Consider the following 15,507-nt stretch of genomic DNA (forward strand, 5'->3'; position numbering starts at 1 on the left):
GTGTGTGTGTGTGTGTGTGTGTGTGTGTGTGTGTGTGTGTGTGTGTGGAAAAAAAGTTAATCCCATGCTTACCTTAAACGAATACAGCAAAATTAGTCATTTATTTAAAAGAAACATTACAAATAAGTGTGCAAACCAAATGATTAAATACACATAAAAGCAACATGCAAACTTGACCACACAATCTGCATAAAAGCTAGTCCTTGGTCCGTTTTATTACCAGATACTAAAAAAACTTGCCAAATTTAGATAAGATTATTTAGCTGAAAATTAAGAGTGAACTAGGACTTCAACTTTGAAGCATTTGTGAAATTAAAGCTGAGGCATTGTATGAATATGCCTCAGCTAATTAGTGCTAGGAATTGAGAACTTGTGTTCTATTTCATGTTTTTCAAGAAAATGGCATATGCCTTATTTCCAAAAAAATCAATGGGGGGGGGGGGGGAATGGATGCAAGTCAGGTGATAGCTGTTTGATTTGACCTAACTGCACCTAGGCAAATATCATTCAGTATGCAAACACTTCAAAAATGCTTTGCAGATTTAGAGTCATCACAAGGTGTACTTCACATCACCTACTTTAAACTATGTGTTAAGTGGCCTGTAAAGTCTTCTGGTTGAAGCCCAGAGAGTTGGTTTAACAGATGCATTGGATTGCTTCTAAAATACCAACTTAAATTTTTAGTTGGAATGGATGTGTTTCATTATAGAAGCAGCAGCCTCCCCTTCAAACATGAACTTCATTTGCCACAGTATCCTATGCAATTTACTTCATGTGCTGAGTAGTGGTTAACCACATCTGCAGTACCTAAATGTGCCTGTGTCTCTAATATATACAGTTTGGCACCACTGAAAATTAGATTAGTGCTGATAGTTAATTCAACTTAACCAAGAACATCAGTGTGTACAGGACTGACAATCTATGGCCACAAGACAACTGCACCACACTCCAGACCAGAGGGCAAGTGCAGTTCAGATTGGGTTTATTATAGCAACCTGTGTCCTCTCTTTCCTTCTGCATGTTAAGGTGTGTGAAGAGGGAAATAAATCCCTCCTGTTCTAAGGCAAGCTGCTGGTATAACTATTCTAGTTACCTAGTATTTACAGTTATTTCCTGCCCCCACAGCGAGGTTCAGTGGAAGTGATGTAATATGATGCCTGAAATAAAATTTTTACATCCTTGCCTGAAGTTTGTACAAAACACCTCAGACATGTTGCAGGCACTCATCTGCACTCTAATTTCACAGTTTAACTAAAAAGAGAGAGACCCTGTAGGCACAAGCTGTTGAAAGCCACTTCTTGAAGACTGAAGAGTTGACAGAAACCCAATTTTTTTCTGATATTGAAAAAAATAGCATACGAGTTTAACATAGGCAGAAGTCCTCTACATCAGCGCTTGTTCTGCTCACGATGGGCCAAGCTTCTCAATGAGGTCTGTTACACATCTTGATCAGTATTGGACATACATACCCAGTCCTTCTAAAGAAGCAGAATAACCAAGGCAGTATTTTGACCAAAACACTTTCTTCCTCAGTTTAGTCAAAGCTTGTCATCAGTCATTTCTAGAAACTGAGCATAGACATCCCTTGAGCATTCCCCTTTTTGGTTGAATAAGAATTTGTAGTAGCTACCATCTGCACATATTGCTGAAACAAACACAAAACAAAAAAGACTTGTTTTACAGCCTAAAAAGCACTAGCCCATTACTTCCGTGTGCACCTTTTTGGAAACTCACGGTTCTCAACCCAATAGGACACACCTTGTTCAGCATTAGTTTGGCTGGCAGCCTGGAGAAAGTTACTGTCTATAAGATGTTTGTCCTAAACAGCAATCAGTGCAAGGAATCTTTTGCTGTTTGCTCAAAGCCCACATTATTGGTCACACACCCTACTTCAGGGGTGGGCAAACTACAGCCCACCAGCTATTTTAATCCAGCCCTCAAGCTCCCTATAGGCACCAGGGTCTGGGGCTTGCCCCACTCTGGTGCTTCAGCTGGGGAGCAGGGTAAAGGGCTACGCTGTGCGACTCCCAGAAGCAGCAGCAGGTCCCCCCTGTCAGTCTCCTACATGTAGGGGCAGCCAGGGGGCTCCACACACTGCCCCCACAGCTCCCATTGGCCAGGAACCACGGCCAACGGGAGCTGCAGGGACAGCACCTGCAGACAGGGCATGTACAGCAGAGGCCCCTGGCCATGCCTCCACATAGGAGCCAGAGGGGGGACATGTTGCTGCTTCCAGGAGCTGCTTGAGGTAAGTGCTGCCCAAAGCCTGCACCCCTGATCCCCCTCCCACCCTCCAACGCTGTTGTCCTAGCTTAGAGCCCCCTCCTGCACCTGAACTCATTTCTGGCCCAACCCCAGAGCCTGCACCCCAACCCCCAATTTTGTGAGCATTCATGGCCTGCTATACAATTTCTATACCCAGATGTGGCCTTCAGGCCAAAAAGTTTGCCCACCCCTGCCCTAGTTCTCATTAGCACAGATCCTATGCAAGCCTGAGGGCCTGGCCCACGATGAAGGTTTGCTTGCTCACTTTTCCAGACAGCACAGTCAAAGTTGTTACCATGATCCCTCCCTCAGACTGACAGGCTCCAGTGTCTTAACCAGTCATCCTTTACAGTATTAGATAGATTAAAAAACTAGTCACTTGTGGAAGAGCTTGCCAGGGCTTGCGTTTCAAACAGAACCCTTGGGGAAGTTCAGATAACTTACCTATGACAGCATTTGGCTCTGTTCCAAAGGCACAAATGCATGGAGAGCCTGAGGGAACCTGGAATTTGGAAAAGCTCCATTTGGAACTGAAGTATTTGGGGAGGAAGCTGGCTGAGGCCAAACTGGAAAAAGAAAAAAGATGTACATAAAAGATCCACCACAATGATTCTGATGCCACTTCCTTGATTGTTATGGTACAGATCCAAATAAAGACTTGTACCCCCAGCAGAGTCTGTGTCCCATAAAAAGGAATACCAGAAACACCATGAGGTCCACTAGGGACTCCACTAGTGCTATATAGATGCTTTGGGAAGCACTCACATATTTGTGTTAGGTGGCAGTATAAAAGCATACAATACATAAATATCTTGGGTTTCTTATCTTCCTCTTTTATTCATGCAACATAGCAATGATTACTCTTCAATGTCAGTGAACTGAGTTTTTGCCTCATTAAATGCTTCTATGGGGGGGGGGGGGAAGCATTCTGAAACAACTTGGGGGAGGGGGAGAAACAGTCTTGCTAGCATGTGTTTAATACTGACCATTAAAACCCAAACGATCTCAAACCAATAGGCTAGAGGATGGATGAAAGCCTACCTAGACTGCTTGTTCCTTTTGGGGTCTTCTGCAGCAAAAATATGCACTGTGCCATGGTCACTTGATACACAAATTAGGGAAGCATCCTGATTGAAGTTAATGCTGTAGACACAAATAATTGCAACAGATTTTTATTTAGCCTTCATACACCATAGTAGCTTGATTTGTAAGGTGTGTATGTATTGCATTTAACCTAGAGTTAGTCAGAAAAAGGAAACACTTAGCACTTCACAAACACTAATTAGGCCTGCACACACAACCTGAATTTAAAAAGGAACAAAATGTAGTTAGGCTAGGCACCTTGTGCCTTTGAAAAATCTTCCCTGTGGTGCTTTGTGCAATCTCAGCACAAATAAAAAAAGATACCAGACACATCAAAAGATGGAGAAAGTACATTCAGAAGGGAGAAAAAAAATTTAAGCTTACCAGTAGATATTCGCTGCTTGTGAACCTCTTCGTAACTCCTGGATTAAATGCCCTGATGAAGTATCAAATATTCTTATGAGAGTCCCCTGGAAAAGTAATGAAACATTTTATTAGTAAGGGAGGAAGAAGTCTTTAACTATCCTGTATTCATAAAGTATTGCAAGCGCATCCCAGGCAATCCAACATCCTGAAACACTAGTATCTTGCTAAGAATATCAAATCCTAATTGACTTGTATGTGGATTACTTTTATCCCATTATGAACCAGGAGGATCCCTCATTAAAGGTTATACTTAAGATTTGAAAGTACTGGAGTCTTCTGTTCACACCACGGGTCTATTTTATGGCATGGTGCCTTGTTTAACCAATGTCAGCAAAACTATTTAGTAATGTACAGATGACCAGTTGTAACATTCTGAAATGTTACTGGAGTCCTGATACTGGTTTATTGGAACAGATTTCCAATAAGCTGGGCAAACATTCCAATCATCCATTTCTCACATTCAGAAATCATCCTCCTCGGTCACTACTCTGCATATTTCTCAATTAAACCAAGGCCAGACAGCATAAAGCAGGAAAATCCACAAGTTTAGTTTATTGTGTTGGAATCTTCTGGACGGATTCCCTAAGTACTGTTCTCCAAGCTAATATTTCTCACACCACCTGGCATCAGGCAATCCCCATTGCAAAGCATTATCCCATTTCAGTAAACCAAGCCATTCAAGAGACCCAATAAGAAAGTCAAACTGCACTCCCTCAGAATACCACATTCATGTCAAACCAACCTCATAGCTTTCTTTGACAGTGTAACAAGCCTTGTGGATGGGGGAAGGCAGTAGATGTGCTATATTTTGAATTTAGTAAAGCTTTTGATACTGTCTCACATGACCTTATAAACTAGGAAAATACAACTTAGATGGAGCTACTATAAGGTGGGTGCATATCTGGTTGGAAAACTGTTCCCAGAGAGTAATTATCAATGGTTCACAGTCAAGCTGGAAGGGCATATCAAGTGGGGTCCCACAGGGATCAGTTGTGGATCAGGTGCTGTTCAATATCATCATCAGTGATTTAGATAATGGCATAGAGAGTACACTTAAAGTTTTGTGGACAATACCAAGATGGAAGGGATTGCAAGTGCTTTGGAGGATAGGATTAAAATTCAAAATGATCTGGACAAACTGGAGAAATGGTCTGAAGGAAATAGAAAAGTTCATTAAGGACAAGCGCAAAGTACTCCACATAGGAAGGAACAATCAGTTGCACACATACAAAATGGGAAATGACTGCCTAGGAAGGAGAACTACAGAAAGGGATGTGGGGGTCATGTGGATCACAAGCTAAATATGAGTCAGTAACACTGTTATGCAAAAAAACCCAACCACCATCATTCTGGGATGTATTAGCAGGAACGTTGTAAGCAAGACATGAGAAAAAAATTCTTCCACTCTACTCTGTGCTGATTAGGCCAAAACTGGAGTACATGTCCAGTTCTAGGCACCACGTTGCAGGAAAGATGTGCTCAAATTGGAGAAAGTCCAGAGAAGAGCAACAAAAATTATTAAAGGTCTAGAAAACGTGACCTATGAGGGGAGATTGAAAATATTGGGTTTGTCTAGTCTGGAGAAGAGAAGACGGGGGGACATGATAACAGTTTTCAAGTACATAAAAGGTTGTTACAAGGAAGAGGGAGAAAAATTGTTCTCTTTATCCACTGAGGATAGGACAAGAAGCAATGGGCTTAAATTGCAGCAAGGGTGATTTAGGATGGACATTAGGAAAATCTTACTGTCAGGGTGGTTAAGCACTGGACTAAATTGCCGAGGGAGGTGGTGAAATCTCCATCATCGGAGATTTTTAAGAGCAGGTAAGACAAACACCTGTCAGGGATGGTCTAGATAATACTCAGTCCTGCCAAGAGTGCAGGGGACTGGACTAGATGACCTCTCGAGATCCCTTCCAGTCCTATGATTCTATGTAAACATGTATTTAGTCTTAAATAGAAGACCAATTCAAACATGTACAATAAGACCGCTTTTAAAAGAGAATAAAATAGTGCTAGTTACTTTGTTTCGAAGTACTGTTCCACTTTCATCTGAGAGAAGTCTAGTACATAACATGGTCCCTTGAAAATGGGAGTTACAGCCAAAATTACGGCATGCATTTATTTCTCATAGCCCACATCAGTAAAGGGTAGCCTCCTTTTATCCAGTTAATCTAACTTTGTAAGTAATCCTAACTTTTAGACAATGCTTACAGAACATTCAATAAGCAGTGTAGTTTGAAATGGTTGCCTACCTCATCGATCATTATTGACGGTCCCTTACGCATGCTCTTACCTCAGTTTACACATATGGATTAGCCACTTAAAGTTATCAGGAGCTATGCTATCAGCCTGGAGGAGAACAGTAGTCCCCCCTGGTCTACATTCAATCACTAACTTTCATCTCACTCTTTGTCCCTCTGGCTTTTCATCTCTGTCATTCTCCTTCCCTTTAGGGAGAGGATTGGATTTTTAATAATTTTTAAAAATTTAATCTTAATTTAGGAAAGACTGTCAGGTTTTTTTTAGCATTTGGCGCTACTGGAATGTACATTAATACAGCCAAGATTCTAAAAAGACAGTGGTTTGAGAGCTTATTTCAGTTGAAGGATAGGAGGAAAGGTAGCAAAGAGTATAGCTAGGATTTGGCTTTTCATTCCTCCAGTTTCTCTAAAGTGGAGTTCACCAGACTGTATTTAGTCTTCCTGCTGTCTCCATATACATGGGGCCTCTTGTGAAGCACTCTGCCTTGCATTCTTTCCACTCTGCTCTTCAAAAAGTAGAGGAGATATAGGTAAAGAGCAGCACAATCCACAAATGGGAGCAAAGGCAGAGATATGACAGGAAATGTGCAGCCAAAGTATTCAAAAACAGAAGAAGCTTAAGGTTAGGATCCTAGGTCTGTATTTAGGAGCCCACAGGTGAGATTTGAGTGTTTAAGTGAATCTGGAGCACTGAACTCAACATTTTTTTTAAATCTCATCCCTGAGATGCCTCACTGTGGCTCTAGGGTCCTAACTTTAAGCTCCTGTTTTTGAAAGTGTTGTCCCTGCAAAGTTAGAGCTATACACGACCATCTTCTGAAAAAGACATCCCTTGACATAGCAGCATGAAAAGTGTCCAGTGGAAATCTGCTTCCATGCTCCTCACGTACTGGCAGACTTTAGAGAGCTTTTGAAGCTTAAACTGATTTAGGAGTACAAATCCTACTTTCAGTGAAAACGGTTCTGAGTCACTTGGGTGCTTTTGGAAGCCCGCACCCAAAAATTATGTAGAAGAAGTGATTAGCTGTTATCTAGTAAAGTTATTCCGATTGTGATACTTATATTAAAACAGGATGGCCAAACAGGTTTACATTCCTCCAGTCCTAGAAGTTAAAAAGGTTTTACAATGAAATGATGACGGTCCTCAAGAGCAGAGCTCCTGGCATCATGCCAAAAATGAAAATCCATTGGTATCCATATAGTAGTAACTTCTAAATTATGCAATTCAAAAGGGTCTGGTAGAGCTGTAAAATATTTTCTAGGAATGTATAAAGCTTGGAAAACATTCTCCAACATTTCAACATAGTGATCAAATATGTTCCTGGATCTGAAGCTAAAAATCAAGTTCAAGCTGAACTGAAGCCTAGATAGTAGACTAGCTAGTACAGCACCTGACAGACTTGTAGAATGCCCTCCCTTCCAGAAGTGAGCTTTTTAGTTAATAACAGTTTGACCAGTTACACGTTTGTATGTCCATGTACAAGACGGTCAGGGATAGTGGAAGATGACAATTTTCTGAAACTTTAGGCTCAAGGAGGTTGTCTTTCAGTAAATCCATCGATTCCTTAGAAGCAAATTAAGACTCCAGTCATGGGTGTCAGGTATCAAAGGCAGGGGAAGGCTAAGCCTACCCAAACTGCCTGCATGGCCCCGCCCACACTCCACCCCCAGACTGCCTCCTGCTTCCCACTGCGCTCTGCTGCAGCTCTTCCTTCCCATGGTGGAGCCCGGCCAGGGAGCCCAGGCAGCTGTGGGGAACCGCAGCAGCCTTCCATCTGTCCAGGGTGCAGGGAGACTGAGAGCAGCTCCCAGCCCGTGTCCCTGCCGCCAGGGCTCCCCAGCCACCCAGGGCAGGAGGAAGGTCTGTGACTCCATGCTGGCTCCCCACAGCTACCCATGTGGTTCTCCCTGACTCAGCTCTGGACGGGGGAGGTCCGGGGGCCTCAGAGCCGCAGCCCGGCCACGGTAAGAGCCTTGCAGGCAGCTGTGAGGAGCTGCGGACCCTCCACCTGCCCTGGATGGGGGACCCAGGAAGCAGGGACATGGGTCGGGGGCTGCTTGGGCCCCCCACACTGTGGGCAAGTGGAGGGTCCGCCGTGGCTCCCACAGCTGCCCAGCTCTTATCATGGCCGGGCTGCAGCTCTGCGGCCCACCCTGGGCCGAGCCAGGTTGGGGAGAGCTGCATGGGCAGCTGGGGGGAGCCTGGGTCCCTCCATCTGTCCTGGGTGGGGGGCCTGGGACATGGGCAGGGGGCTGCTTTTGCCTCCACCTCGGGTAGGGGGTCCCAGCCTCTCCCACTTTTGGGAGGGCTGGAGCTACTGGGGGCCGGTCTGCAGCCAGGGACTCTGCGCTGCCTGCCCGCCGGGCGCTCTGGAGGGTGGAGTCCTCTGGGCTCCAGTGGGGGAAAGGGGTCGGCCGGGGGATAGCCTCCCCAAGCCTGTGGTTCACCTGCCGCCCATGAGTCCAGTCTAGTAAACAAAGCCTGTTCTTGGCTCAAGATAGCTGGACTCAATTTGAATAAGTCCATTGGGTTACTGAATGAAAATGTCTCAGCTGAGAGCTGCTAGAGTCATGCCAGATCTCTAGGGAAGTATCCAGTTTTGCTGAGGGAGCAGTAAAAATCAATGGGAAAAATTCTGTGCACACTAGGTTCCTTAAGACTTAGTTTTCCAGTAGTTGCAGTGTAACAAAGCTTTTGTGCCATTAATATTAGGACCATATAGTGTATTCATAAATATAGCCACTGATAATAGAACATTTGATTATTTGCTTACTTTTTCTGATGCTGTTGCAATTCTTGTTCCCTGCAGGTTTAAAGCTATACAGCTCAAGACTCCTTCATGAGCTGGTATGTCTACAGGAGGCTTTTCTGTATTAGCCAGATCCACTATCTGCACATGCCCAGTATGTGTTCCAGGGAATGCAAGAAGGGAATTATTACTATTTGGACAGAGGACACAGAGACCTAAAAACAAAATTGACAAAAAAGGAGCAATTTTTTTTTTTAAAAGGCTTTGAAAATAAAATAAATAAACCACACCACACACACTAGTTCTTACAATACACTACAATAATTTTAACAAAAGGAAATCCTAATGTTACATCTTAAATTTAGAAATACAGTTTTGAAGTTTACTACAAAAAGTGAAGACATAAGGTTAAACAAGCTTCTAGTATCTCCAAATATAATCCAGCAGTAAGTGCAGTGCATGTACAAGCGAATGGGCGGTGGGGGGAGGGGGGGGTTAAAAAAGGAGCATTGCACATTAACAGAGTGATCTCTGGGACTGCAGTTCATCCTACAGTACAACCAGGATAGCCCATGCTATGTCTAAGAATCTGGCCAGAAGAGGGAGGGGTATTTATTTCAGAATGTGGTCCCCATCGAGTATGGTTTGTAAGTGCTTAATGATACCCATATGGGTTCCACTGTGGGGTGGTAGGTGACAACTGGGACTGTGCAGTTGGGAGGGGGTTATTTCCATATTGGAACAGGTTCTCTTGGTATTTGGGTGGCCTGTTCCATGATGTGAGCTTTAGTAGGAACTATCCTTGATCATTAGTATTCTGTGCTAGAAAACTCATCCATTTTCAGAGCACACAGATTTGTAACTTTACAAGTACTGTGCAGAAAAGGGCAGCACCATCTTTCTTTGACAAACCAAACCCATGTATGATAAAAATGTAGATTAAGTGAGAGAGCTTTCCTGCAATAAAGTGTTATGAAGCATTGTGAAATAGACTTCATGCTAACAGTTTGCAACAAAAGCATCATTCCACAAGTGTATGATTGTAATGTTTCAAAACAACTCATTGTTAATTAAATTAAACAGAAAGTGAATAAAGCAAGGAATTTGAACTAGATGAGTAATGATAAAAATGGGACAGACTCAAAAGAAGAGTAACAAGGGCCAAAAAAGAACACCTACCTTCCCCCACTTTAAGTACACTACTAACCTTTAGGGTTGTAGCAGGTTTCAAAGACATGCAACTGGTGGGGATTGTGTGTGAATGTGAAAACTTTAATCATGGAGTCCAAAACTACCACAATTCTGAAACAGATAAAAAGGGAAGCACTTATGTCTTTTCAATCAAGAGCAGGTAAAGGTGACAGAGACAGATACACACAGAACTACTAATGCATCATTATTTCAATTGTACAATGCCTTCAACATACTTTAATTAATTTGATTCTTACACTTTTACCCTCCCAACCAACAGGAGCTGCAGTTCCTGCAAAACCACTTTGTCATGGCTGAAGGTTAATTAACAAGACAGAAAGCAGATAAGTGCCATCTGTTCACAAATTCAAGCAGGGGTTCCTGCTACAGACCAACAGGAACCCCTGTAACACTCTTCTGTACATGGCAAAGCAGAAAGTTTCAGTGGTAAGCTATACACCAATCTACTTGAACTCTGATCCACTCACCCTTTAAAAAGCTTGTCCAAAAGCCCCATTTTAAATAGATTTCTAGTTGCAGACATATGCTTTAAAGAATTTCCTTTCATAAACTGAGAATATCTCAAAAACACCTTTACACCTAACAGACAAATAACGCCTTGCACATGATAAATTTTTACTTTTACCTACCTATCTCTTCGCAATTTAACTGCTTTGACTTCTGTTGAAAATTCTATTTCAATAACTGTCTTCTTTTTCAGATCATCCCAGATCATCACTAAAATGGTGGAAAAGATCCCATCAGAACAGCAGTAATATTTCATTTCAGATTTCTAAAAAGTTTGACACAATCTCTTCCTAACTGGAAAGCACTTGTATCAGTTTGATAAAGTGACAAGAAGAGCTATTTGTTGGACATTGGTCCTAGTTTTGTATTCAGCCTGGGCTTACCGCAGTGGATGGTTGCTTTTCCCCCCTAAATTAAGTAGTAAAGAATTAAGACGGAAGCACAATTGTCCAGGTATTACTATAACATTAATATCTCAAGTGTTTCCAGAGTGCTTTACAAACTATGTACAAACCAACCAAACAAAAAAAAATAAACTCACTTTACTGATCTCTGAAATGCAACCAACTCTGTAGAGCAGGGGCAGGCAAACTTTTTGGCCTGAGGGCGGCATCCGATTTCAGAAATTGTGTGGAGGGCCGGTTAGGGGAGGCTGTGCCTCCCGAAACAGGCAGGCGTGGCCTGGCCCCCGCCCCCATCCAATCCCCCCCCCCCGTGTCTCGCCCCCAGACGGCCCCCCCGGGACTCCTGCCCCATCCAACCCCCACTGTTCCCTGACAGCCCCCCCAGATCCCTGCCCCATCCATCTGCCCTTCTCTGTCCCTTGACTGCCCCCCACCACCCCATCCAGCCCCCCCTCCTTCCTGACTGCCCCCCCCCGGGACCCTTGCCCCATCCAACCACCCCTTCTCCCTGACTCCCCCCAGACCCCCCACCCTTAACTTCCCCTCACCCCTAACTGCCCCCTGCCACCCCAACACCCCCTCTCCTTCCTGACTGCCCCCCTGGGACCTCTGCCCCATCCAACCACCCCTTCTCCCTATCCCGACCGCCCCCAGAACCCCCACCCCTGACTGCCTCCCGCCACCCCATCCAACCCTTCCTCTCCTTCCTGACTGCCCCCCCAACCTCTGCCCCATCCAACCACCCCTTCTCCCTGGCTGCCCCCAGAACCCCTGCCCCCATTCAACCCCCCTGTTCCCCACCCTCTGATCACCCTGACCCCTATCCACACCCCCAACCCCCTCCCCTGCTCCCTTACCGCGCTGCCTGGAGTGCCGGTGGCTGGTGGTGCAGCTGCACCAGGACAGGCAGCCCTGCCACCCAATGGGAGCCAGCCACGCACCGCGCAGCACAGAGCACCGGGTCAGGCCTGGCTCTGCATCTGCGCTGCCCCAGGAGCTCAGAGCTCCGCCGGCCAGAGCATTGCATATGGCCCGCGGGCCGTAGTTTGCCCACCTCTGCTGTAGAGGAACATTGCATCTGTTTAAGAGTATACACCAGCAGAAAATACTTTAGGATAGGAAGTGAATACAATCAATTGAAACCACAGAGAGGATTTAGGTAGCTAGATTAATTATGGAAATGAAACACAACCAAGACACTAGGGCAAAAATGACAAGTGGTCAAGACCTCAATTGTAAATGCTATCTAAAAAGACAGAATTTACTGTTGTACTGGAGATGCTAACACCAGTGGATTGGTTCAACATGAACTGAAAGAACTCCATGCACTTCAAACCACTTACTGCATTACCATGTGTTTTCTTTTGTCGTCTCTCATCAAATTGAGCTTTCTAGTTAAGTCTTAGGTGGTATAGTTGCTGAATATAATACAAAGGCTGACACTTTAAAAGAAAACTAAGAACATAAGAACGGCCATACTGGGTCAGACCAAAGGTCCATCCAGCCCAGTATCCTGTCTGCCGACAGTGGCCAATGCCAGGTGCCCCAGAGGGAGTGAACTTAACAGGTAATGATCAAGTGATCTCTCTCCTGCCATCCATCTCCAGCCTCTGACAAACAGAGGATAGGGACACCATTCCTTACCCATCCTGGCTAATAGCTATTAATGGATTTAATCTCCATGAATTTAGCTAGTTCTCTTTTAAACCCTATTATAGTCCTAGCCTTCACAACTTCCTCAGGCAAGAAGTTCCACAGGTTGACTGTGCACTGTGTGAAGAAGAACTTCCTTTTATTTGTTTTAAACCTGCTGCCCATTAATTTCATTTGGTGGCCCCTAGTTCTTATATTATGGGAACAAGTAAATAACTTTTCCTTTTTCACTTTCTCCACACCACTCATGATTTTATATACCTCTATCATATCCCCCCTTAGTCTCCTCTTTTCCAAGCTGAAAAGTCCTAGCCTCTTTAATCTCTCCTCATATGCGACCCATTCCAAACCTCTAATCATTTTAGTTGCCCTTCTCTGAACCTTTTCTAATGCCAGTATATCTTTTTTGAGATGAGGAGACCACATCTGTATGCAGTATTCAAGATGTGGGCTTACCATGGACTTATATAAGGGCAATAAGATTTTTCAGTCTTATTCTCTATCCCTTTAATGATTCCTAACATTCTGTTTGCTTTTCTGACTGCCACTGCACACTGCGTGGACGTCTTCAGAGAACTATCCACGATGACTCCAAGATCTTTTTCCTGATTAGTTGTAACTAAATTAGCCCCCATTATATTGTATGTATAGTTGGGGGGTCCCCCTCCCCCCCCCAATGTGCATTACTTTACATTTATTCACATTAAATTTCATTTGCCATTTTGTTGCCCAATCACTTAGTTTTGTGAGATCTTTTTGAAGTTCTTCACAGTCTGCTTTGGTCTTAAGTATCTTGAGCAGTTTAGTATCATCTGCAAACTTTGCCACCTCACTGTTTACCCCTTTCTCCAGATCATTTATGAATAAGTTGAATAGGATTGGTCCTAGGACTGACCCTTGGGGACCACCACTAGTTACCCCTCTCCATTCTGAAAATTTACCATTTATTCCTACCCTTTGTTCCCTGTCTTTTAACCAGTTCTCAATCCATGAAAGGATCTTCCCTCTTATCCCATGACAACTTAATTTACATAAGAGCCTTTGGTGAGGGACCTTGTCAAAGGCTTTATGAAAATCTAAGTACACTATGTCCACTGGATCCCCCTTGTCCACGTTTGTTGACCCCCTTCAAAGAACTCTAATAGATTAGTAAGACATGATTTCCCTTTACAGAAACCATGTTGACTTTTGCCCAACAATTTATGTTCTTCTATGTGTCTGAGAATTTTATTCTTTACTATTGTTTCAACTAATTTGCCCAGTACTGACATTAGACTTACCAGTCTGTAATTGCCGGGATTGTCTCTAGAGCCCTTTTTAAATATTGGGGTTACATTAGCTATCTTCCAGTCATTGGGTACAGAAGCTGATTTAAAGGACAGGTTACAAACCATAGTTAATAGTTCTGCAATTTCACATTTGAGTTCTTTCAGAACTCTTGGGTGAATGCCATCTGGTCCCGGTGACTTGTTACTGTTAAGTTTATCAATTAATTCCAAAACCTCCTCTAATGACACTTCAGTCTGTGACAATTCCTCAGATTTGTCACCTACAAAGGACGGCTCAGGTTTGGGAATCTTCCTAACATCCTCAGCCAGGAAGACTGAAGCAAAGAATTCATTTAGTTTCTCCTCAATTACTTTATCGTCTTTAAGTGCTCCTTTTTTTTAAATCTCGATCATCCAGGGGCCCCACTGATTGTTTAGCAGGCTTCCTGCTTCTGATGTACTTAAACATTTTGTTATTACCTTTTGAGTTTTTGGCTAGTGGTTATTCAAACTCCTTTTTGGCTTTTCTTATTACATTTTTACACTTAATTTGGCAGTGTTTATGCGCCTTTCTATTTACCTCACTAGGATTTGACTTCCACTTTTAAAAAGATGCCTTTTTATCTCTCACTGCTTCTTTTACATGGTTGTGAAGCCACGGTGGCTCTTTTTTAGTTCTTTTACTGTGTTTTTTAATTTGGGGTATACATTTAAGTTGGACCTCTATTATGGTGTCTTTGAAAAGTGTCCATGCAGCTTGCAGAGATTTCACTCTAGTCGCTGTACCTTTTAATTTCTGTTTAACTAACCCCCTCATTTTTGCATAGTTCCCCTTTCTGAAATTAAATGCCACAGTGTTCGGCTGCTGAGGTGTTCTTCCCACCACAGGAATGTTAAATATTATATTATGGTCACTATTTCCAAGTGGTCCTGTTATAGTTACCTCTTGGACCAGATCCTGCGCTCCACTCAGGACTAAATCGAGAATTGCTTCTCCCCTTGTGGGTTCCTGTACCAGCTGCTCCAAGAAGCAGTCATTTAAAGTATCAAGAAATTTTGTCTCTGCATTACATCCGAGGTGACATGTACCCATTCAATATGGGGATAATTGAAATCCCTGACTATTATTGAGTTCTTTATTTTGATAGCATTTCATAGTCATTATCACTGTCCCGGTCAGGTGGTCGATAATAGATCCCTACTGTTATATTCTTATTAGAGCATGGAATTAGAATCTCTATGGATAGTATGGAACATGTGGATTCATTTAAGATTTTTACTTCATTTGATTCTACATTTTTCTTTCACACTAAGATGTGGGGACAGGATGCCTTAATTGAAGAGAGAGTCTTTCACTTTCAAGTCAACTGGTTTGAGTAGGTACATCAGCGTTGATGGTTTTTATCAGATTTAAAGACATATAAATGCAAATAGCTGAAGTTGCAGCAATTATGATGAAATACAGGCCACTTCACTGCTACCACATTATGAGCATTCATTGTAACCTGACAGTGTCAAAAATAAAAATAAAAAAATAAAACACACACTAAAATGGCCAGCACCTTATAATTTGGCACTGAGAGCAGGCCAGCTTCACTGACTAGATAACAAGGGCTTAGCAAACAATTGAAAAACCTCCAAAACTAAGTGCCAATCTTTCAGTTTTTGTGCATCT

The 15,507-nt window shown here is 43.2% G+C and overlaps 1 protein-coding gene across 2 annotated transcripts in view; it reads right to left on the reverse strand.

The window, feature by feature from the left end:
* Nucleotides 1-79: 79 nt before the first annotated feature.
* The window catches only part of WDR45B (WD repeat domain 45B), a 30,093-nt gene continuing 14,665 nt past the window's right edge, over nucleotides 80-15,507 (reverse strand). For both annotated transcript variants that reach the window (XM_024217628.3, XM_024217627.3), the window contains 7 exons: nucleotides 10,630-10,717; nucleotides 9,996-10,090; nucleotides 8,813-9,003; nucleotides 3,733-3,818; nucleotides 3,307-3,408; nucleotides 2,710-2,831; nucleotides 80-1,645 (listed from right to left, as the gene is read on the reverse strand). In XM_024217628.3, coding sequence (XP_024073396.1) covers nucleotides 1,539-1,645; nucleotides 2,710-2,831; nucleotides 3,307-3,408; nucleotides 3,733-3,818; nucleotides 8,813-9,003; nucleotides 9,996-10,090; nucleotides 10,630-10,717 — 791 coding nt within the window. In that variant the 3' untranslated portion in view covers nucleotides 80-1,538. The remainder of the gene's footprint in view (nucleotides 1,646-2,709; nucleotides 2,832-3,306; nucleotides 3,409-3,732; nucleotides 3,819-8,812; nucleotides 9,004-9,995; nucleotides 10,091-10,629; nucleotides 10,718-15,507) is intronic.

The sequence above is a fragment of the Terrapene carolina genome, unplaced genomic scaffold (genome assembly GCF_002925995.2).
Source record: "Terrapene carolina triunguis isolate 2854851 unplaced genomic scaffold, T_m_triunguis-2.0 Scaffold192, whole genome shotgun sequence".
Lineage (NCBI taxonomy): Eukaryota > Metazoa > Chordata > Testudines > Emydidae > Terrapene > Terrapene triunguis.